Source organism: Tenrec ecaudatus, chromosome 2 (genome assembly GCF_050624435.1).
Source record: "Tenrec ecaudatus isolate mTenEca1 chromosome 2, mTenEca1.hap1, whole genome shotgun sequence".
NCBI lineage: Eukaryota > Metazoa > Chordata > Mammalia > Afrosoricida > Tenrecidae > Tenrec > Tenrec ecaudatus.
This window is the reverse complement of record NC_134531.1, coordinates 108,884,438-108,907,508: the sequence shown is the minus strand read 5'-3', so window position 1 is coordinate 108,907,508 and position 23,071 is coordinate 108,884,438. Positions and strand designations below refer to the sequence as shown.

The 23,071-nt window shown below is 41.8% G+C and overlaps 1 protein-coding gene across 1 annotated transcript; it reads left to right on the top strand.

Annotated features, from left to right (window-relative positions):
* The first annotated feature begins 22,840 nt into the window (after window positions 1-22,840).
* On the top strand, window positions 22,841-23,071 carry LOC142440927 (MICOS complex subunit MIC10-like). Its single transcript, XM_075543079.1, is given in 2 exon segments — window positions 22,841-22,892; window positions 22,953-23,071. Coding segments are annotated over 2 exon segments (171 nt in total).

The window sequence follows — 23,071 nt, the reverse complement described above, 5'->3', positions numbered from 1 at the left end:
TATTTTTTATGTTTTTAATCATTTTATTGGGAGCTCTTACGTTATTGCAATAAATCATAATTTAATCAGATCAAGCATAATTTTACAATTGCTGCCCCCATCAGTTTCAAAACTTTTTCTTTCTTCTTGAACTCCTTGGTATCAGCTCCTGTTTTCCCCCTCCCTGCCCTGCCCTACCTCCCTCTTATACATAATTAGTATTATTATTTTATTCCATTGCCGTATCCGGCATCATCTAACGTATCCGCTCACCTGCACTTCTGTTGTTCATTCCACTTGCATGGGGTTATGCAGCCACCAGTGCCATGAGTCACCCCTCCCCCACCCCACTCTCTTCCCATACCCTCAGAAAATCCTTTCTCCCATTACTGTCTCTGAAGGATTATCTATCTTGGTGTTCATGCATCAAACGATGTTAATTACACAAATGGACCATGCAGGTCTAACAAGGTTAATAGGTGAAACAAAGACCATACTAGTAAGGGAAGGAAATATTAAAGAACTAGAGGATCGTTATGCCCCCTAGTCATCAGTGCTATACCACACCCTTCGGTGTGGCCCTTCTGGTAGGGACTGTCCAATTATCTTACCTTTGGGTTTTGAGTCTCCACTTTGTCTGTGATCCTTCATGTTAATTGTATTGCGTGGTTTTGAACTTCTAATACCTACTCCTGTTGACACCTCGTGATCACACAGGCTAGTGTGCTTCTTCCATGTGAGCTTTGTTGCTTCCCTGCCAGATGGCCACTTGTTTATCTTCGAGCCTTGAAGCAGCTATATCTTTCAACAGCTGGGCACCATCAGCTTTATTCACAATATGCTTATGCACCCATCAATCCACCATTTTAACTAAAATATATCCAACTGAAAATTTTTCAGTTATATCACAGACTGTCTCATCTTTCCAGACTATGGTTGAAGTCACTGGGCTAGATGATCTTAAAGATTTCATCCATTTTGATTTTTAAAAAAATTAACGGCATATAACATTGTGCCCATGAGGATGGTGAATTCCATCTTAAAGAAAGTTCAAATCATTTGTTTATTTCCTTTTCTCCTTTTTTTTTGGGGGGGGGGGAAGAATCTAAGTAATTTATTCAGTAAGCCATAGTTTTATTCCCATGTTTTTTAACAATCATTTTATTGGGGGCTCATACAACTCTTATCACAATCCATGCATAGATCCATTGTGTAAAGCACATGTGTACATTCATTGCCCTTATCATTCTCAAAATATTTGCTCTCCACCTAACTCCTTAGTATCATCTCCTAATTTCCCCCTTCCCTCCCCACTCCCCCTCCCTCATGAACCCTTGATAATGTATAAATTATTATTTTGTCATGTCTTACAATGTCCGACGTTTCCCTTTACCCACTTTTCTGTTGTCCATCCCCCAGAGAGGAGGTTATATGTAGATCCTTATCATAGATTCCTCCTTTCTACCCCACCTTCCCTCCACCCTCTGGTATCGCCACTTTCACCACTAGTCCTTAAGAGATCATTTGTTCTGGATTCCCTGTGTTTCTGGTTCCTATCTGTACCAGAGTACATCCTCTGGTCTATCCAGATTTGTAAGGTAGAATTGGGATCATGATAGTGGGGGGGGGGGAGAGGAAGCATTTAAGAATCAGAGGAAAGTTGTATGTTTCATTGCTCCTACACTGCACACTAACTGGCTCATCTCCTCCCCGTGAACCTTCTGTAAGGGGGTGTCCCATTACCCACAGATGGACTTTGGGTCTCCACTCTGCACTCCCCCTCATTTACAATGATATGATTTTTCATTCTTTGATGCCTGATACCTGATCCCTTCGCCACCTCGTGGTCACACAGGTTGGTGTGCTTCTCCGATGAGGGCTTTGTTGCTTCTGAGCTAGATAGCCGCTTGTTTATCTTCAAACCTTTAAGACCCCACACATTACATCTTTTGATAGCTGGGCACCATCAGCTTTCTTCACATTTGCTTATGCACACATTTGTCTTCAGCAATCATATCAGGAAGGTGGGCACACAATGATATGATTTTTTGTTCTTTGATGCCTGATACCTGATCCCTTTTCCACCTTGTGGTCACACAGGCTGATGTGCTTCTTCCATGTGGGCTTTGTTGCTTCTGACTTAGATGGCTGCTCATTTACCTTTACGCCTTTAAGACCCCAGATGCTATATTTTTGATAGCAGGGCACCATCAACTTTCTTCACCACATTTGCTATGCACACATTTGTCTTCAGCGATCATGTTGGGAAAGTGTGCATCATGGTGCCAATTTAATAGAACAAAGTGTTCTTGCATTGTGTAAGTACTTGAGTGGAGGTCCAATAACCATCTGCTGCCTTAATACTAAACCTATAAATATATGCATGTAGATCTATTTACCCATCATCCTACATAAATATATTTACATATGTACATGCCTGTATTTCAACCTCTATAAATGCCCTTTGCTTCCTAGTTCTTTCCTCTATTTCCTTTTACTTTCCTCTTGTCCCACTAGCATGCTCAGCCTTCCTTTGGGTTTCAGTAATTTCTCTAGGTTACATTGCCCTTGATGAATCCTGACCAGGCCTCTCACACCCTCCGTGTCACTAATTTTGTATCACTTGTTCCCCTGTTCCTTGATTGGTCAAAACCATCTCCTTTCCCCCATCCCCCCTTCTCCCATGTCCTCCCAGAACCATCGGTACTGTTGTTTTCTCCTCCAGACTGTTCATCTAGCCTATCTTACCTAGATAGACCTCCTAATTTTCTGGTCTGGCAGCAGGAGCTCCAGACGAGTGAGTCTTAACTAGTCACCATTTTCTTGGAATCCTCCTTTTCTCCTTTTTATAGGGCACAAATCTTACTATCTGATTGGATATTGACTGGTTGATTGACACATATGAAGGACATATTGGGCAGTTCTTTCGAAAAGGACATGGAAAGCTATATAAATTCCTTGATCATATTTAAATACCTTTAACAATCTCCATTAACCTCGAATACCCCAAGCTATTCCCATAGGCCCTACAACTTACACAGAACCTAAATTATATTTAGTGCAAGGATGAGTCCATCCGCAAAGGAAATTTGAGTCTTTGTTTTTCAATGGGTGAAAAAAGTTTGAATAAAATCTTTTCTATAAATATATTTATAGCATTAGCATATTTATAACTATCTTATTTATCCTGAATAAGCTATTGTAAGTCTTACATTAAGAGATCAGATTATTTTATTCATGTATAATAAATGTCATATTTACAAGGCAAAAATATCATTTAGGTATCTTGGTTCTTGCCTCATAAATTTAAAAGCAAGCGATTATTGATTCCTTTTGTTACCTGTCAATAAACCCAAACCAGACTCACTGCCATTGAATCAATGCCGACTCATAGTGACCCTATAGGATGACCGAACTCGGAGACTGTAACTCCTTGTCAGAGTAGAAAGGCCATTTGTTTTTTTTTATGCAGCTGGTGGTTTTGAACATCTGACCTTGCGATTCATGGTCCAGTGTGGGGTTTGCTAATTTCCCTCCAAAGTACATTGCAGCTCAGTAATATTGTTAAATTGTGTATGTATGTGCATGAGCACAAATGAGAGTATATGCATATTTGCAAGTGTCCCTGTATGTGTACAAAACTGAGACCGACATCAGTCACCAAGAAGATCCAGACCCACCTGCGTTTACTCACTGAACTGTAGACTGTACCCATTTAAAATTAAACCTAAGTAATTTTAAGGCAAATTGGGGGAATATAAAACAGAATAATGGAAATAAGGGAAAGAAAAAAATATACAGGGAGGAACCTCTAGCAGTTAGCTATTTTAGACTGTGAAGTGTTATCCCAAGAGAAGCCAAGACGCTTGATCACTTGAATCATTTAAAATTGGACTGGACTAAGCACGGGAGAATATACCACTGGGAGTAATCATGCTTTGACAGAGAAAGACTGAGAGATCGTTTCCAATTCTAATTGCCATGATCCTGTGTAATTCGATTTGAAATGGCCTTGCTATTCTAATTCACAAAGATCCCATTTTTCCTAACTCTTTCTATTTCATAATCCTGCTTCTGATCTTCCTGTTCCTTTAAAGGAGTAAAGAAACCCTCCTCTCAGTTCCCCAGTATTCATTGAATTACACTCCCAGTTTCCTTCTCGCTCTCTTTCCTCCCTCCAGACAGCAGGTTTTGCAGACTCAGGCGCAGCACTCAGGACTGGGCCGGCAGACAGTGATTATCATCACCCCTGCTTTCATCCATTAGAGGGGTGTTAGCAGGTAAGGGGTAGGGCTGACAAAGAGGTTTTCAAAACTGGTCAGCATAAATGCTTCCAGGAGGCCGATTCAGGATAATCTATTGAAATATGGATCAGAAATATTACCAGCTGAGGCTGAATGCCTTTATCTGTTGCGTTTAAGCCAAAGCAATAGAATGCTTTCATGGAGGAAAAATAACAAAAGCCATAATTTTATGAGGAGAATTGTCTGTTCACATCGTTTGGGGGTTAATTGTGTGAAATGGTTGCCATTCTGTCTGGGTCCAGTGTCTGTCTCAGCCGTTTTATTTATTTTGAGATGCTTCGGGGGTAAGGTCCCTGGAGACATGAGTCCAGGAGGCCTTCTGGCTTCCAGCAGCCAATTTGTGACCAGATCAAAGAGGTCCTGCCGTCCCAGGGGCCTGAGTTACACTTTGGAATTTACAGGTGTTCCTCATTTTACACAGCGCATCCATTTTGGAAAGAGATTGCCAAGTTGATTTTAGTGCATTGAATTTTATTATAATGCAGTAATACACTAAACTTACCGTTGGTAATGGCTTCTGAACTCCAACTTTACTTTCTCTTCGTTTATTTTTTCATTAATTATCAAAATTGAAGTAGAGCTGTAAAGTACTAAATATACTAAACTTACTATTGGTAGTGACTCCTGGACTCCAACTTTAATTTCCCTTCATTTATTTTTTTGTTAATTATCAAATTTGAAATAGAGCCATGTAGTAAATTTCCTTGTAATCTAAGAACATTTTCATGTTTTATGGAAAGTTTTCTTTACCTGGTAATTTTTATTTGACAACTCAGAAAAGGGAGGATTAAAACTGAAAAATCAATTTTAAAATTTGAACCAGAATTTCGAAACACTTCACAAACAGCAATGCTAATGTTTTAAAGCTTAAGAACGTGTTCAGTAATGCTTCGTGCTTAAATTAAGGAGTCCTGCAGGCATTATGACTTGAGCAATAAATCTCTAACTGCATAGTGACTGGGTGGTTCAAGCCCACCTGCTGCTCCTTAGGAGAAAGATGGGGCTGTTGGCTCCTGTAAAGATGTGTAGCTCCCGAAGCCCTGCATGGGGTCAGTGTGAGTTGGAATTGACTCGTGGATCTGATGGTTGGTGTTTTTTTTAAACCTCAAATGATTAGAGTTATAAATTTTCCCATCATACCTTACTAGCATTAATCCTTGATTTTAAAATATTTATAACCTTTGGGAAAATATGCATAGTAATATAACAAACACTTATGACCCTGCACTCGGAAGTTTAAACATGTAGGCGCGCTGGTGGTACAGTAGTTCCCTGGTGTGCTGACCTCAAAGTCGGCCACTTAAAGCAAAGCTGCTATAAGCGAGAGTCCTGCGAAGTTACCCTTCTGAAACCCACAGGGGTAGACCTACCGTGTCCTACAGGGGCGCTGTTACCCTTCTGAAACCCACAGGGGTAGACCTACCGTGTCCTACAGGGGCGCTGTTACCCTTCTGAAACCCACAGGGGTAGACCTACCGTGTCCTACAGGGGCGCTGTGGGTCAGAAGGACTCTATAGAAGTGAGCATGTAGCTTGTTTCTAATTTCACGACTGTAAGCGCGGCAGCTCTAATCATGTCTCCTTACGCATAAATTTGAATTCTTTTTAAAGGTCTGTACTAAGAATTAGAATTGCTGGCTCAAGCAATTGCACTGAAGTTCGGTGCCAGCCAGTAATTTCGACTCACAGTGAGCCTATGTGACTGTTCTACGTCTGGCCTTTTTTTCACATATTGATGTAGTGACCTCACCCTAACACCCACTATTTGAGTAGATATGGTGCAAAAATTTATGATATCTAATGGGGAGCACTATCCCTTCTTATTTTACATTTTCAAATTTATCTTGACTATTCTTTGACCTTTATACTTTCATATGACTCATAACCAGTTTCTGAAGAAAGTCTTTTAAATGGTAATGCAATAATGAACATGTATGATTTATTATACTTACAGCAGATAACTACCCCTGATTTATTGGTTTCTCGTCAATATTAAATATAACCTACCCTGTTCTGACACTTAACAACTTTGAAAACAAGCCTACCACGCTCTCTCTTAAGCAGTCTTTTTTTTTTTTCATTGTGATTCGGGTGGATGAGAGTTTAAAGAGCAAATTCAACCATTCATCACATTTTGCTTCATGCCATTGATTGCAGTCACCACAAGATAACATGCTTCCTCCTGCTTCTTTCCTATGGTTTTCCATTCCTCCTTTTTCCTATCTGTATTGCCTTCGGAATTTTGTCCTTGGGCAAATGGTGTCCTTTTAATTTGAGTTGTTCTGAGGAGTTTGTACTCTCCATAGGTGCTATTGTTCACTTTATGGACCTACCGATTCCCTGAAAATTGAGCCATGGGGGTGAGCGCTTTTCCAGATTTGAAGGATGACTAAGGGCCTGTTCAGTTTCTCAACCAATCAGCTATGGAGCTGAACTGGGCACCATTTCCTTCCATTGTGGATGGGGCTGCCACAAGTCACAGATGGCTGAATGGCCGCTCACAATAGCCACACGCCAAACATCATGAAAAGAAGACTGGAAGCTGCCATTTAAAAATATTTAACTATGGTGACATAAGTTAAATAAAATAAAACTCAACCCAAAACTTGGTGAACATATTCTTCACCAGACTAAAAGCAATATTGTAAAAATTAAGTAGTCTCTTCTTTGGAAATAGTAGTTACTTTGATGAAGAGCGCTGTCGAGACAGCAAATGTGCATGCCACATTCTCTTGCTCACTCTCTTGCATGCACTTTTCTCAAGGTTTGGTGAGAATACTTCACAGTGAAAGTATGAGAATCCCTTGAGGATCGCTGAGCCATTTAATTTTTGTTCTGGCATTTGGCCTATTGTGTTTATGAGGTTCTATTGAGAAATGAAATTGATGATTTCTTCCATAACCACAGAGAAAAAATTGAGAGTTACTTATTTCAAACCACTATTATAACCTTTCAAGTTTTTCTGGAAAAAATATATTCTTTCCAAAAAGGGGGTGAGGTCAGGAGGGAATGGCTCGCTATTAAATGTCTAACTCTTCCATATCAGCCTATCCCTCAACATGTTCAAAATTCACAACACAATTGAGTCCCCCAATTGTAGTTGGAGATCCATCAGGAGATACCACTGTCTCCACTGATAAATCTCTTAGTTCCTGTTCATCAACATGCTATTGTCAAAGACAAGAGTGGACTTGGAGTTCCCAGGCCACCACCTTGCTCTTAATAAGAACTTAACTTGGTCAGTAGATATTTCCTGCTCTTGGCTCAACAACCTACCTTCCTAGTCCCCACGGTCCCCTGAAGACTTAAAGGAAGTCAGCAGTAAGGCTTTTTCTAACATCTTTCCCCTCGTGTGAACTGTCCTTTTAAGATTTGTTTTTAGGATGTAAACTCTAAAGTTGCAATTTCTATGAATTTGTCTAGGGCCATGGTTCTCAACCAGGGACAAATCTGGTCCCCAGTAAACATCTGGCAATGTCTGGAGACATTTTTTACCATTACATCTGTGGGAAGGGAGGAGGTTACTGCTGGTGTCTAGTGGAGAGAAGGCCAGAGATGCTGCTCCCATCCGATGATGCACAGGAGGGCCCTCACTGCAAAGGAGGACCTGACTCCTATTGTCCACCTTCTGCTCCAGAGTTAGCTGGCTAATTTTTCCATCCCAGGTTGAAATGCGCTTGTTTTAAAGCATTATATTTTGTTTTTGCTTTTCTCAAGATAATGTCCAGTAATAGTAGAAACTAATGTGATTTCCTATCACCTTGCACAAGAATAAAGCTACAATATTTGCAAAGTAGATAACCTTGGTTGTCACTCAAAATGTAAACTGTCATAAGGGATAAGAGATTAACTGATTTCACTGCCAACTTTTATAGTGTCATTATTTTCCCCTCTAACTACCTTCTCAATATCCTTGCTGACGAAGATGTTTTAAAATAGAAGACAATTAGAGGCTTTTTGTTTATGAAAAATGAAGTGTTCATGCACAAAAGAATGCACAGTGGACCTTTTATAGGATGTTTAAAATCTCCTTTTATTAAATTTTTTTCTTAAGTGGCTATTTGTCACTTAATATGAATTCCTGTTGTTGCCGTTGCCTGAATGCATAAACACCAATACATGTAGAGCTCCCAGACAGCCTGCAGAGTGTCACACCAGCTGACTGGGCGCTGCGTTGATTTTTCAATCTCAAAGTCACATTGCATGAAAGTTTGTCTGAGAACATACTATAATGAGCCCTACAAACTGACAGCCAGAGAACCAGCTCTTAGTCACAGATGAGTTTTGTTAGCCAGTATGAAATTTAAATTTGCTTTAATTAGTTGCCAACATTAGTGGGGCGCAGGATTAGTAGTTTCGTAGTAAGAGTTTCAACACTTTTCACTTGGGGCCAGCAGTCCTGCATGAGAACAGCCCACTGAAGCCCAACGATGTCTGGACACTTTAGACAGGGCAGGTGCACTCCGGCTGGCCCCAGGTCTCCCCGGACGGCTTCACTCACACACCTGTCAGGCTGCCCCTGGGGTCATTAGAGTTTCAACGCCTGCTCTATTGCAATTGAGTTCAGCAACAGCAAATGTTGGCTAGTTAATATAACCCAAGTGTTGTCTCATAGCCAATTTAGCAAGTCATACAAGAAGTCAGAGCACTGAGGCCATTTAGGAAGGTGGTAGGAAATTTGATGAGGGGAGTGGTGAGTCTCAGCTGCGATTCAATGGAAGCTGAGAGGTTTTTAAAAAAGAAAGAAAAGAGCCACATTTTAAAGTGAAAACAGATTTAGTCATCAGATTTGGCATCTTTGTTTCACTTCTGCAGGGAAATCTGAATTTGGTGAGAGAAGGACAAGCCAGGTAGTAAAAATGAAGAAGAGCCAGCCCTGTCCAGAGCATGGCAGAAGATGCCGCCACAGAACAGGCCCACGTGCCATCTTTGTCCCACATGATGGGGTCCGAGCACTCAGCAATCACCATCATGATACACGGAATTCTGGAAGAGCTCTTTGAGGCAGAACTCAGAGCAAGGCAGGGGCATTGTGATATTCTGCACTCGGAGTATGAAGCAAAGATGGAGAAAAGCTCAACTTCAGTACCAGAACACATGATTCTAAGATATCGGGAGAATGAGAATTGAGATTTCAAGGTTAGGGCCCAAGCCAGAACACCAGTCAGGTTAGAAAACACGAGGGACAAGGGAGAGCAGGAAGACAAAGTTTCTGACCCCCATATTCCTGTGTGGGCTAATGATGAGGATCATGGGAGACTGGTGGAGTGGTGGGACGGCTAACCACAGTCAGCAGGTGGGAACCATCAGCACTTCTCAGGAGAGCGACAAGGCTTTCGACTCCTTCAAAGAGCTACAGCCTTAGAAACACACCAGGGGCAGTTCTCCTCTCTCCTGGGTAGTCGCCCAGAGTCAGAATCCACTCAATGGCAGTGAGATTGCATTTGTTTTGTTTTTATGGAGTCTGATTTGTGTGGTTCGTTGTGTGCCGCTAGCTAAGTCTGAAAATTAGTCATTGAAAACCCCTGGAAGTACAATTCTACTTGGTAAGCATAAAAGCTGGCTTCAAAATCACAATTTGTGTGTGTGTGTGTGTGTGTGTGTGTGCATGTGTAGAAGACCCTTGGATCTCCTTGTTCCTGTTTCTGTCGTGGTCTGAGGTCTCCATTTGGCTAAGTATCTAATTCCTAGTCAGCTATGGCTCATGTCTTTGTGGACACTGGAATTGATAGACCACTTTTCTAGTAATCCAAGGTCTGGAGAAATCCAAGTCTGTGGTCTGGCCCTACAGAGCTCAAAATATTTTCCCATTCCACACACAGGGAAAGCGAGAGGAAATCTATTTTTACCTACAGCCTCCACCTGCATATGGAGGAACGAGAAACTTCTAAAGGTGGGGTTGAGGAAATGGACTTTGGGGAGAGTAGGTAAGATGTGATGAACAAGGAGGAGAAGAAAGGATGGGGGAAAAGGCATTTGAGGAAGGAGCTGACAAGAAAAAGAATATTAAAATTGTAGCTGGAAGAAATCCCATTACAATACTGCTACAGGCCCAGTGTCCCCTGTTTCATGGACTGACCACTAGTTTGCCTTCCAAACCTAGGAGAAAGCTTTGGAAGAGTAAAAGCAGACAGGACTACAATTATTCTAGGAACGCAGCAGGACCAGGGCACAGGTCTTAACAATAATAAATAAGGAAAAAAAGAAGAAAACCAAGCCCGTTGTCTTTGAGTCAGTTCCCCCTCGTGACAATACCATGTGTTAGCTTCGTGAGTAAAACAGGTTCATGGCGTTTTCTTGGTTGAAATCTCTATGGAACCCCCTTCGGTGGGACAAATTTCCGCGAATAGCCGTAGCTATCCTCGGTTCATATGGTGCTTGCAACCATAATCCCTTATGTGATCTATCATAATTCTGGATTTCACAAGCCAGTGACGGTTGTCCCATTTTGGACGGCACTATCTCCTAGGAAACAAGAGAGTAGATGAGTTCTGACCTCAATAGAAGGAAACACTCTTTGTTTAGTGTTCATCTTAGTTACTATTTCTTACAATACCAAACCAAACTCACTGCCATCACGGCAGTGAGGATTCACAGTGACACCCTGTGGGTTTCTGGGACCGTAACTGGGTACAGGGGTAGAAAGCCCAGTTTTTCTCTGGAGGAGCTGCGGGTGGTTTCAAACTGACCACCATGTGGATGGCAGCCCAACTGGTAACCGCCCCAGCACCGGGGCTCCTCATTCCTTACAATAGATGTAAGAAGTACCCACTACAGCTGAGCGGAGAAAGAACTGTTTCTGGCGTGGCCTAGGAAAAACCGGGCTGATTAAGATCAGTAGGAGGCCACTGCCTGCTGGAAATACCTTGCCCGAGGCCTGAGGTCATATGTGTATAAGTAAGATACAGTCATATGTCCCACAAACCTAATGCAAACAGCCTTCTCTACTCAGGGACTCCTAGGTTCTCTACTTAGTGATAGAGTAAGGAATCTCCTTTAGTTTCACCACCCTTGGGTAACTGCAGAGAGCTGTAGGCCTGAGGGCAAGGGTAACCAGTTCAGGAATGTTTAAAGTAAAGACTCACACTTGGTAGGATCAAGCATGAGCTTCACCCAATGCACTAAAACCCGAACTCGCCGCCACTGAGTCGATGTGGACTTATAGCCACCTATGGGAGCAGGCGAGAGCAGCCCCCTGTGAGTTACTGCATCTATAACTCTCTGAGAGTAGAACGTTTTGTCTTTCTTCTGAGGAGCAGCTTGTAGTTTGGAATTGATGACCTAGTAGTTAGCAGCCCAATGCATAAGGAGGGACTTGTGAAAAATCCAGACGCCCAGGAATTCAAGTATGATTTTTTTGAGTTGAGCTTAAATGAGAGTATTTTGTGCACTCTACACAGAACCCTGGAGCCTTTTCCGGCTCCTCGGTGACTGTCTACATGATTGTTCCTTCTTTCTTTGGAGCCCCAGCCCTGGTGGTGCTGTGGGTTAAGCATCGAACTGCTGACCACAAGCCTTTCGGTTCAGAGCACCAGCTGCTGTGAGGGAGAAGAGAGGAGACGGTCTGCTCCTGTACAGACTTACAGTCTTGGAGATCGCAGCTAGACCTGACTCCAGGGCAGTGAGTTTTGTTGAGGGTCCAGCAGTGCTTAAAGCACTGGGCTGCACTAGAACCTAAAGTTGATGGGTGTAAAGAAAAGTTCTCTTGCAGAGGGGTCAAAACCAATCAAAAGTGAGTCCAGACAAGACATCCAGGCCTGGAAACCTTATGGGGCAATTCTGCTTCATTCTATGACTGGATGACAATGGGGTTTGTTTTGGTCTCTTTGTATTAGATCACACAGATGCGATGTTGAAGAGAATACGGACACTAGGCACTAGGCAGCCATTCTTGCACTACAGCCCAGGCCCACATGTGGCCCGCTGGGTGTTTTTGCCCCGTTTTGGTTTGTTGTTTTTTTTTCACTTCAAAATAAGATATGTGCTGTGTGCATAGGAATTTTTTCATGTTTTTTTAAAAAACTATAGTTCGGCCCTCCAACAGATCTGAGGACCCCTGGACTAGAGCCTTCCTACTATGCCAGGCCCACCCCATCCCCCCAAAGTCTGAGGTAAGCAGTAACAATGGGTATTGCTTTTCAAGGAAAATTGGATTTTTTTTTTCCTAAAAAAAACCCCACAAAAAACGAACCTGTAAATCCGGTCTATAACAACTCTTGGCAACCCAAACGGGAGAATATCAGACATCATTCCTGGGTTAGGGCTTCGTCACTACCTGGGACCGCACTGACACGGTTATTAACGTGGGGACTGTACCTATTTAGTGTCCAGAAATGCCTTCCTGGATTTATCTCCAGACCCAACGATTTTACTTCAACCCACATTTCCGGAGCATCTCCCCCTGAGGGTGCTGGGGACGCACGCGCTCCCCGCTGCTGGCCTGCAGGAGGTTGCGGACAGTCTTCGCTTCAGCATTGCAGTCCCCCCCCCCCCCCCGCCTCCCCCTCCCCCACCCCCCCGGACACCACGCAGACCGGAGCGCGCAGCCAGCGGAAACACCGCGGAGAACCAGTAACGAAAAGCATTTTAAATCCTCCTGCGTCCTCTCGGGGTCTATACCCCTCAGCCAGGCGGCCTTCTCGCTCCTCTCCCAGTCTCAGCACCGCCTCAGCCCGTGGCCAGACTCCGAAGGTCAATGTCACGCCCGCCTCTCCGCGCCTCCTGCTGCGGGGCACGCAAACTCCCCAGCTTGTTCTCGCTCGCCGCCGCCAACTCCCACGCCCGCCCGGCTCCGCGCAGCCTTTCTCCCTGCCCTGCTGCTTTCGGCACCGGCCTCGGACCGGACCGGGCTGGGCTCCCTGTACCAGCTCGCATTGTGATGACCGCGACGAAAGGAAAGGCCAGGCCCGAGCGCCGCGGAGCTGGGCTGCGCCGTCACGGCTCACACGTGAGCGTGTGCGCCTTCTTCCATGTCCACGTTTACAAACCACCACCCGGGGTGCCCCGAGACCCCGGGAGGGATTCCGCAACCGTTCCTACGGGAACAGCAGGCACGCGAAGCAAGGGGTGCCACCCAAGGGCCCTGCACCGGGGCTATTCCAGAACCTTCGCGGCACCCTCACTCGGCATTGTTAGCAAAGGGACTCCCGCTGCCCTTCGGTTCTGCTGCTCTTCGGAATTCTTCGCAGGAACATGACAGACATTGTTGGTTGTTGTTCGAATAAGGGTCGAATGTGGAAAGGTGTGCGCAAGCATTTTGAGAGAAAAAAAATGACATGCTGTCTTTCAGGTCCCTAGGAACAATATGCAACATGAAATATAACGCTTTAAAAAAATGTTTTTCTTGCTTTAGACCTCGTCCGAACAGGATCTCCTCAATAGACTGGAAGGGGTTTTTGTTTGTTTGTTTGGTTTGGTTTTTATCTTTGTAGCTCTATCTATAGTGCCTACAATATGGACGTAACCATAAATGAGGAAATCAGAGAAGCTGGGGTTTCCCTTTGCAAAGTGCCCGGCCCTGTGTTCCCAGGACTGGCTCTGGTCTCTGCCCTGGGGGTCAAGCATAGAAAGAATTACTCCATCGTTTTAAGACTTCTAAAGCCAGCTCTTCCCTGGTCCTGTTCTTTCCCGGTTCTTTTCCTCCTTCCTCACTCCTCCCTCCCTTCCTTCCTCTGGTTAAGTACTTAGAAACAAGACTAGCCTTAAATGTGAGCAACAGAATTATAAATTTTAGCAGCCACATTAGAAAAGTGAAAGGAAAGCGATGAAAGGCCTTTCAATAATATATTTTATTTAACCCAATATGTTTTAAAAGCTTATCATTTCAAGTACAGTCAGTATGAAAACCATCCTAATGCGATATTTTGCCTTTTGTAAAAACAAACAAACACGAAATGTCTTTTACATTTTCAGCACACGACATTCCAGAAGACGCACATAGAATGACATTATGTTTTATTTTAGAAAGATCAGATATTCAACAGTTTCCATGAGAGGGAGGGCTTAGCTTTAAAAATATGTATAATACTGAACATGTGCTGAATCCCTGACATTTGACCAGATATTCAATAAACATTATCTCATGTGTTGCTCACAGCAAATCTTAGGAGATTTCTATGATTAGCCCTACTTTTACAAAGAAATTGAGACAGCCATGTTTAGTAACTTTCTGAAGGTTAGAATCACAGTAAATTGCAGACCCAGATTTGAAACTACATCTGTCTGATGCCAGACTGAACTCTCTTCCGCACACCATCCTGCCTTTGGCAGATAAGACCGTGAGGCTGAAGAAATAGCAGAGAGATAGTTATGGGCTCATTCTATCAACTCTGGGGGAAAGACCATCGCTTACTATAGTTGCTGGAATTTTCCCTCTCCTTTAATTTTGTCAATCACAGAGTATCAAATATTCTTTTATTGCTGTTGCAAGTTTTTCTATTTGCTTCAGGTATATTTATTAGAACTTTGTTCAGCAAGTTACAATAGATTTTGATAAAAGGCATATGTGTGCATATGTAGCCTATCTTTTTTTATTATTTAAAATGAAATAACTTCCTAAATAGATACATACTTTTTAGTTCCTAAAACGATATTAATAGTAGAACCAGGAAGTTACTATTATTATATTCTTCTTCTGAGTCTCCTCTAACTAAAAAAAAAAATCCTCTTTAGTTTAAGGTTGCAAAGTAGGATACTAAATTAGGTAAGTCTCTTCCCTACCTATTCTGTATGATAGGAGGCCTGTTGAAAGCCAGCAAATAATGCATTCTTGTGCATATGTAATTGTACAGATAATTGCCTCTATCATTTAAAAATATCATTTGCCAAAATGGTGTCTATGATTAATTATGTACATTTGTCATTGACTCAACTCCAGTGCATTATAAAATCCTTTCCCTGAGCTCATGCATCTTTCCTCCCTTCTTGTTTCTTTCAATGTAAGTCACTCAGTAATTAAAAAAAAAATCTTTAAGCCATAATTCACCTCTACAGAAGATGGCATTTAAGTTCCCCTCTGGCTACAGAGGGGTTGCTTTTTGATGTTCAGAGAAGCTCCAGGTATTGGTATTCGAATATCTCTAATTCCACTTCCTCAGCCCCAGACTATGCTGTTGGGATTCAAATTCAAAAGCTCCCCACCCCCACCGCACCCCAATCCAAACCCACAGCCATCCAAGTTCATTCCAATTTATGTCCCCCAAAGAGAAAACCTCACTTCAATAGAGTCAAGTCTGACTCACAGCCATCCGATAGGACAGATTAGAACTGCCCCTGGGCTTCTATGAGATATAAATCTTTACGGGAGCAGATTCTGACTCATAACCAAAACATACACCAACACCCCATTCCCCTCACCCCACCCCAAATACCCCAAACACCCTCACTGCCACAGACTCATAGCGACCCTTTACATCTCTATGGGAGTAGGCAGCCCTCCTCCTCCGGGTGTGTTTGAGCCACAGACCGTAGCACCAGCTGTTATTCCCACGGCTGCTTTTCCCTCCGTGAACCGCAGATCCTTCCTCGTCGGGCAGACTCTAACTTCCAGCTTTCCATGACCATCCAAGCACATAAGAAAATATGCAAACTCCAACTGAGGTCTTCGATCGACGCCAACTCACAGCGGCTTGCAGGAAAGGGTCGAAGTTTCGTGAGCTTAACGCTTTATAGGAGAAGAAAGCCCAGTCTTGCTTCCACAACGCGGCTGGTGGTTTCCGTCTGCTGACCTGGCAGCTCGCAGCCTAACGCATACCCACCAGGACACCAGGGCTTCTGGTAAAGGTGTGAAGGAATCCCGAAGTGTGTGAGTATAAAGTAGTTTCGGGTCTGTCTCTGTCTCACCACCTTGGAATCGATTCCGACTAATAGCAACTCTATGGGGCAGAGGTTGGTCTGCACGCGTGCATTTCCCAAGTCTGTGCATCTTTCCCCCAAAGCAGTGACCACCAAGGAGCCCTGACGGCTCACTGGTCCAGTGCTCAGCTGCTAATCAGAAGACTAGTGATTTGAAGCCACCAGCTCTGGAGGCGCAATGTGCTACCTCGTGAGCTGCTTACTAATTGGAAGACCAGCGGTTCAAACTCACCAGTAGCTCGCTTCTCAGAAGAGGCTGTCTACTTCCGTGAAGACTCAAACCCTCGGAAACCTGACGGTGCGATTCTCCCCTGCCCTATAGGGACACTGTGAGACGGCATCAACTCGATGACTGAGAGTTTGGGAGCAAACTCCGCAGCAAGAAAATCCAGCAGTCTGTTCCTATGAAGGGCAGAGCCTGGAAACCCCTACGGGACGACTACATAAACCCTCCTGATGGTCTGCCTGCTTCTTCTGTCCCTCCCGGATTCTCAACGGGAGCCAACCCGATCTTGTTGAAAGTAAATCTGATTCTCAGCTGAGAAACGTCTACTGGTTTCCCATTGTTCTTAAAGTCAAAGTCACAGTTGTTACAAAGACCTATTGTTGTTGTTAATGTGAGGTGGAGTTGGTTCTGACCCACAGTGACCACGGACAACATGTACAAGCGTGCACACCAGAACCAAACACTGTTCAGTCCTGTGCAAGCCTCACAATTGCAACTATGTGAGCCCCCTGTGGGACCCACAGTGTCGGTCCATCTTACCGTGGGTCTTCCTCTATGTCACTGCCCCTCTCCTTTAGCCAGCGTGAAGTCTTTCTCACAACATGGCCAACGTATGTGTGACAGAGTCTCACCATAAAGCCTCAAAAATCTATCCCCTGACATGTCGAGAACTTCATCTCCTTTTGCTTGTCCCCGTCCCTGCCTCCTCCAGCAGAGTGGCCTCTTGGATCCCCAATACTCCTGGAGTTCTCCTCCCTCCGAGCCCGTGGACTTCACGCTCCCTTTGTCTAGTCTAGCAGCAAGAATGCCTCTTCCCACCCACTGTGGCAGGCTAAGCTCAACACCCTCACTGAACCCAAATAGCACCTTCTCCTGCAGGCTTTCCCTACACGCTCTTCCAACTCACACGCCTCCTTCTCCATGTAGACCCTATCGTTTTCTTTCTTTAATGTTAAGTTTTATTGACAGATAATTCACATATCATGTGATTCAGTGATTTAAACATATTAAAAAGAATTGTGCAAGCATCACCACAATCACTTATAAATAAGGTGACCAGATTTTAACATTGGTAAAGCGGGACACCATTGATAGGGGGGGGCTGTTTTTGATTAAAAATTTGGTCTATATGGAGCAACAAAAATTCTCACAGAACACAAAAATTGTAGTATTGTAATATGTATTTTTAATTTCAACATAAGTACAATTTACAAATATAATACATTAAAAATTATTTATAGTACTATTTTATTCTTTGGCATATTTCTCATTTGAGTGAATTTTTTAGTAGATTGCTGTTGTTGTTTAAAAAGTCATGAAATTTTCACAAGAATTTGTTAAATTCTATTTCACACATAAAATGGCTTTCAAAGTCTCAACACTTAATTGTGATTTTTCTGATGTCCACACTTTATTTACAGTTGAAAAAAACACGTTCAGTAGCAGCATTAGTTCTTGGTAAGGACAGCACGTATTCCACAATTTTTAATGCATTATTGTATGGAACATTTTTTGTTTCAAAATGATGAAATATTTCTAACCATTTGTTCTCTATTGTGATTTTTGCTGATACCCAAGATTTAACCTTTTCTTTATCAATATATTTTTAATAATGATACATCATTAAAAAGATCATTTTTGGAAATATTACTGTATGGGAAATTTTGAGTAATATGATCGAATGATTTTTGCACATCATTCCAATTAAGTTCTTTTTTAATGTAACCCAATGAAAATGTTCAATATCATTGTAATGTACCGTCCACTATTCTAAATAATCTCTGCAGTTGCTATAGAACTTTTAACGTGATTCATGATATCTGCACGATTTGTTGCACCTTGTTCTTCTAGCTGGCTTATACTATTATTACAGATAGCTAACGGAATAAAATCATTTTCTAACCGCTCTTGACACTGAAATTTTAAATTATTAATTTCATTTGCTACTTCAATTACTGAAATTTTGTCACCTTCAATAAATTTTATAGCATTTTGAAAAAGAGCTGCTTGATTGTGTACAAACTCTAGCCAAATTTTTGAAGATTCTTTTTCAAAAAACTCTTCTAAAATTCTAGGACATTTATCCTGTGATAGAAAGTAGGATTTCAAAGGATCATCTACTTTCAAAATTCTTTCGACAGCTGGCAAGAGAGCTAACCAGCACCTTTTACTGTATCCAAGTATTTTCTGATATTCAACTTCCGCAGTTTCACAAAATTCTTTAAGCATTTCAACACGCACAGTGTATATATAGAAATAATATATTTTAATAACAATATTTTCCACATCTACGGGCAACAAATCAGCAGCTGCTTGAATGGCATTATGTATTATGTGCGCTGCACAACCAACGCCAATAATGTTTTCATTAAAGTTTTTGTTTAATTTATAAAAATATTATTTGTACCTCTTCTCACTTTTCCTCCAATATTTGCATTTGTGTTGTCTGCACAATATGCAATCATTTTATGTTTTAAATGTTTTTTCCCAAAATATCAATAATGGAACTTAAAATTATTTCAGAAGTTTCGCGGGGCACAGAAACAAAATCTAAAATTCTAATTTTTATTCCAGTTTCTGAATCAAAAAACCTAATAATGGTTGGAAATAACTTTATATCCTTATGATTAGATGCATCAGAATATATGGATATAAAATTATTTTTTTTCTAGATTTTTGTTTAATTCTGAAAACGCATATGGAGAAAGCACATTACACACAATTGCCTCGGATTTTGTTCTAGCACAGGCAAATTTTTTGTTGATTAACTTTTGTCAACTTGTGATGTACAGTCCATAGTTCTGAAGGAATGATTGTGATGAACAGCATGAAAAGACATAAGTCCTTCTGCTAATGCTAGTTTCTTTTCTTCGTCTTCATAAGTTGTTTTCTGAAAAAATTTTCTGAAAAATTCCTGTATTTTGGAGGGAGATGCTGCAGTATTTAAATATCTTTTGTGTTTCTGTGTCTCCAAGTGCTCTGAAATATCATTTTTGCTGCCGTGCGAAATAGAAAATTCACCATTGCATTTCTCAAATTTTACCATGTAATTTCTTTTGGTTTTTTAATAAAATGAAATTCACTTCTTAGATCATACTTGACTTAGCATCCTTTTTTCCTACTCATTATGTTAAAAATCTAAAAAATAATGTAAAATTATATTATAAATTATTATATACATATTGCTTAAAAACACAGCAAGTAGGTACATAATTACATGAACATATTTTATTGTTAGTTTATAAATTAATTTGATTGTTGTAAAGTAACTATATATTAAAAATTATTTTAATTGTAATCCTATATTTCTTTCTAAATAATAACAATACTAACTTGTATTATTTTTTCTCTGAATTTTCCATAATGTAAGTCATAAGTGTCACTTTCAAGGCCGGTACTAGACTTTTTTGCCGCCATATAAAATATAAATAATACGAGTACTGTCTGCTAAATTCAAGAAAATTTATGTATTTATGAAATGAATAAATAAATTACTTACCTAAATTATCTGAATAGCTGATTTGTTGACATCACTGGTTTAACTGGCACTAGCACGCAGTACGATGTGTATAGTCTGAGAGACAGTTACAAAATGTTTTCGTCATCGCCAATGCCAAAAAATCCCATTGTTAATTAAGTCCAAACAATGGTGGTTGAATTCTAACAACTGATGAACAATGCGAACTTTGATAAGCAATTCTCGATAATCATTTCTCAACAATTATTTGTTATTATTAAAGTTTAACATTATAAAATTAACAAAAATAATATAAAACTCATATCCTGGCGAAATGGTCACATGGCAGCTGAAAACCATATATTTCCTTCCCGTTCTCCCGTCGTTCCCTAGCTTGTCATGCATTCTTTCCAAAAATCGGGACTTTTTAAAAATGCCGCAGGATGCAGGACAAATTGTTAAAAATCTGGACTTTCCCGCCAAAATCGGGACATCTGGTCCCCTTAGTTATAAAACATTTTCTTCATTCTTGTACTCATTATGATGAGCTCCCTATTTCTTCCCAACTTCCCCTGCCAAGACCCTACGAAACCAGTAATCCAATTAACGCCCCTATAGATTGCTTTATCATTTTCTTCAGTGTTCATCTCACGTGTATTTTACATATTAGTCTTGCTTAATTGATTTCTCTCCCTACTAGAGGGCAAGCTTCATAGGGCAGATAATTTTGTCTGTTGGTGATTCATGAATGTTTGTGGACTGACTGTTGTAGCCTGGTTTCATGCAGAGGCAAGTAGGGAAATGCCCTCACAGTGAGCTTTGAAGGATTATTGGAAGGGCGTCTCCCTCTGTTTGTACTGGATAATCATATTGATTTTCCATAGAGCTATGTACTTCTTGTTTCTTTCTATGTAAATCATTCAGTAATTCCATTTAAAAAATCCTTGAGCCATAATTCACCTGCGTAGAAAACCGCAATTAAATCCCCTCTGGCAGCAGAGGGGCTGTGTTTTGACTGGAGACTTCAAGGAACGAGGGCCATGTTGCTCAATGCCGCATGTTTTGTTTCAGTTAACCGCCTAGCATGCTGATTTTGTAAATCTTCGTAGGGATCCATTGTGCGGCATTGTTCTACGGAAACCTTTGGGGAAAATCCCACATTTCCAAATCATTGAGGGATCTGTAAAAGTTAATCCCATTGCCTTTGGTACTAAATGCTAGCACGGGATTGTCCTCACACGACCCTTCAAAACATATGTCTAGCATGCCTACTGTGTGCTGTGCACGATGCTAACCTTTGGAGAGGGCAGTGTGAGCCATTGGACTAGAAGAGGAAATGCAGATTAATAAAACAGCCATGCAAAGATCGAATCTCAATTAGCAAGCAGGTGGTCCAAGGAGGTGGGAGGATGCATGTGGGGGAGACAAAGGATCATGTGGAATCCTGACCGATTCTAAATGGCCAGGAGACATTTCCTCAAAGAAGTGACATCGGAGAGGAGGCTTGAATGTTGAATGTGCGTTAACCAGGTAAAGACCTGTCCGTCTCAGGTGAAGGGGACAGCATCAGGAAAGGGCTGGAGAAGGGGAGATGCACAGCTTCTTGGGGAAATGACAGGAGACCAGAGCAGTAGTGAGTGTGGGAGGAGTCTAGGAAATATTTTCTGAGGTCTGGGGACAAAAATATGCCTGAAGGGGCAAGATCCAGGCTGTAAGGTAGATGGAGTAAGATTTCCCAAATAAATTCCCCTAAAACAGCCCCTGCGTGCTTTGAAGAACATGCAGATGCACTGTTCTGATAGAAAACTTGCCTGGCCTTTTTCTTACTAATGCGGTTTTCAATTTTCTTGAGACTTTTTCAGACACTTCCAGTTCAAGATGGTGGACTGATCACACGGGAGATCCGGAGCAGGCTGGAGATCCAGAGCAGGCTGGAGATCCATGAGCAGGCCAGAGTTCTGGAGCAGGCTGAGCTCTGGAGCAAAGCTCTTGTTTTGTCTGGCTGTAAATACAGAGCCGAGTCAGTTTCTGAGCACACCCTCAGTCAATGGCAGCAAGGTGGTCACACTGACCACCCACGCATCCCCTTCTAACCCCAAACGTCAGAAACACAGCCAGTGGGACCCCGAACCAAAAAGAAAAAAAATTATGTACAAATTGTTTATAATTTCTCTGTACTGATGCTCAAAACAATTAAATACCAATGACCAGTTACCAATTAAAAGAAAAGCGAAAACTTTTTTCTATAATAAATCCTGATGATCATCATGTGTCCTTTGAGTAAATCTAGTAAGGTTACCCTTTTGTAATAATAACAATTTAAAAAGTCCCCCTACCCCGAACTTGGCTCTCTGTCTTGACTTTGGCCCAGCAGATTCTCTCAGATGTCACTGCTCTGATTTGGCTTTTTCTTTTTCTCGTCACTCTAACAAGACTAAGACATGTGTGAGTTGGAATCATAGTAACAATATCTTTTTTTAAAAAAAACTTACCTTCATGTAACCTGATGTAGATATGAAAATTTAGGGAACTAAGTTTTACACTCATTGACAGAATACTCAGTACTGGGCTGTATCAAGTCTCTCAGTTGCAGGTTCTTATTTGGGAACCGATGGGGAATTTTACCCTTACCTTTGCATGCTGACAATTCAAATCCTCCAGCTTTTCCAAAGGAGAAAGCTTAGACTGTCTGCCTAAGAGACACTGACAGGCTTGGAAACCTAGGAAGCAGATCTACTGTGTCCTCTAAGGTTGCTATGAGTTGGCCTCGCCCCCATGGTAGGGAGTTCGGATAGTTTTGTTTGTTTTACATACTGGATAACAATTCTGCTGGAAGGGGATGACTGGTTTGGGGAATGAGGTACTTTGGGATTTGCTGACTTTGGGTATTAGAGTTCAGTCATTTGGAACAGTTCATGAGAATATGCGGAACGCACATCTCAGGGTAGAAATCGATAAGCTGTAGCGAGCTAGAGCTTGAGAGATGTCCACATGAAGACATTATCTTATCTGGAGGAGGATCATGTCAGATTCAGAGCTCGGCAGCAAGTGGGACAGGTGCCCTGTCCAATGTGGTTCTGAACATAGGTACCAGTTTGGATGAGGAATTATTTTCTCACTTCCCTTCTTGAAAGGAAGAATGTGGCCCTTAGCCTTTGGTTCTGGCATGAGATTGGGAATGGCCTTCCCCAACTGACAGCAGGATTTCTAGTAACCATTTCTTCTTCATAGAAAATATGCCAAAGAGCAATGA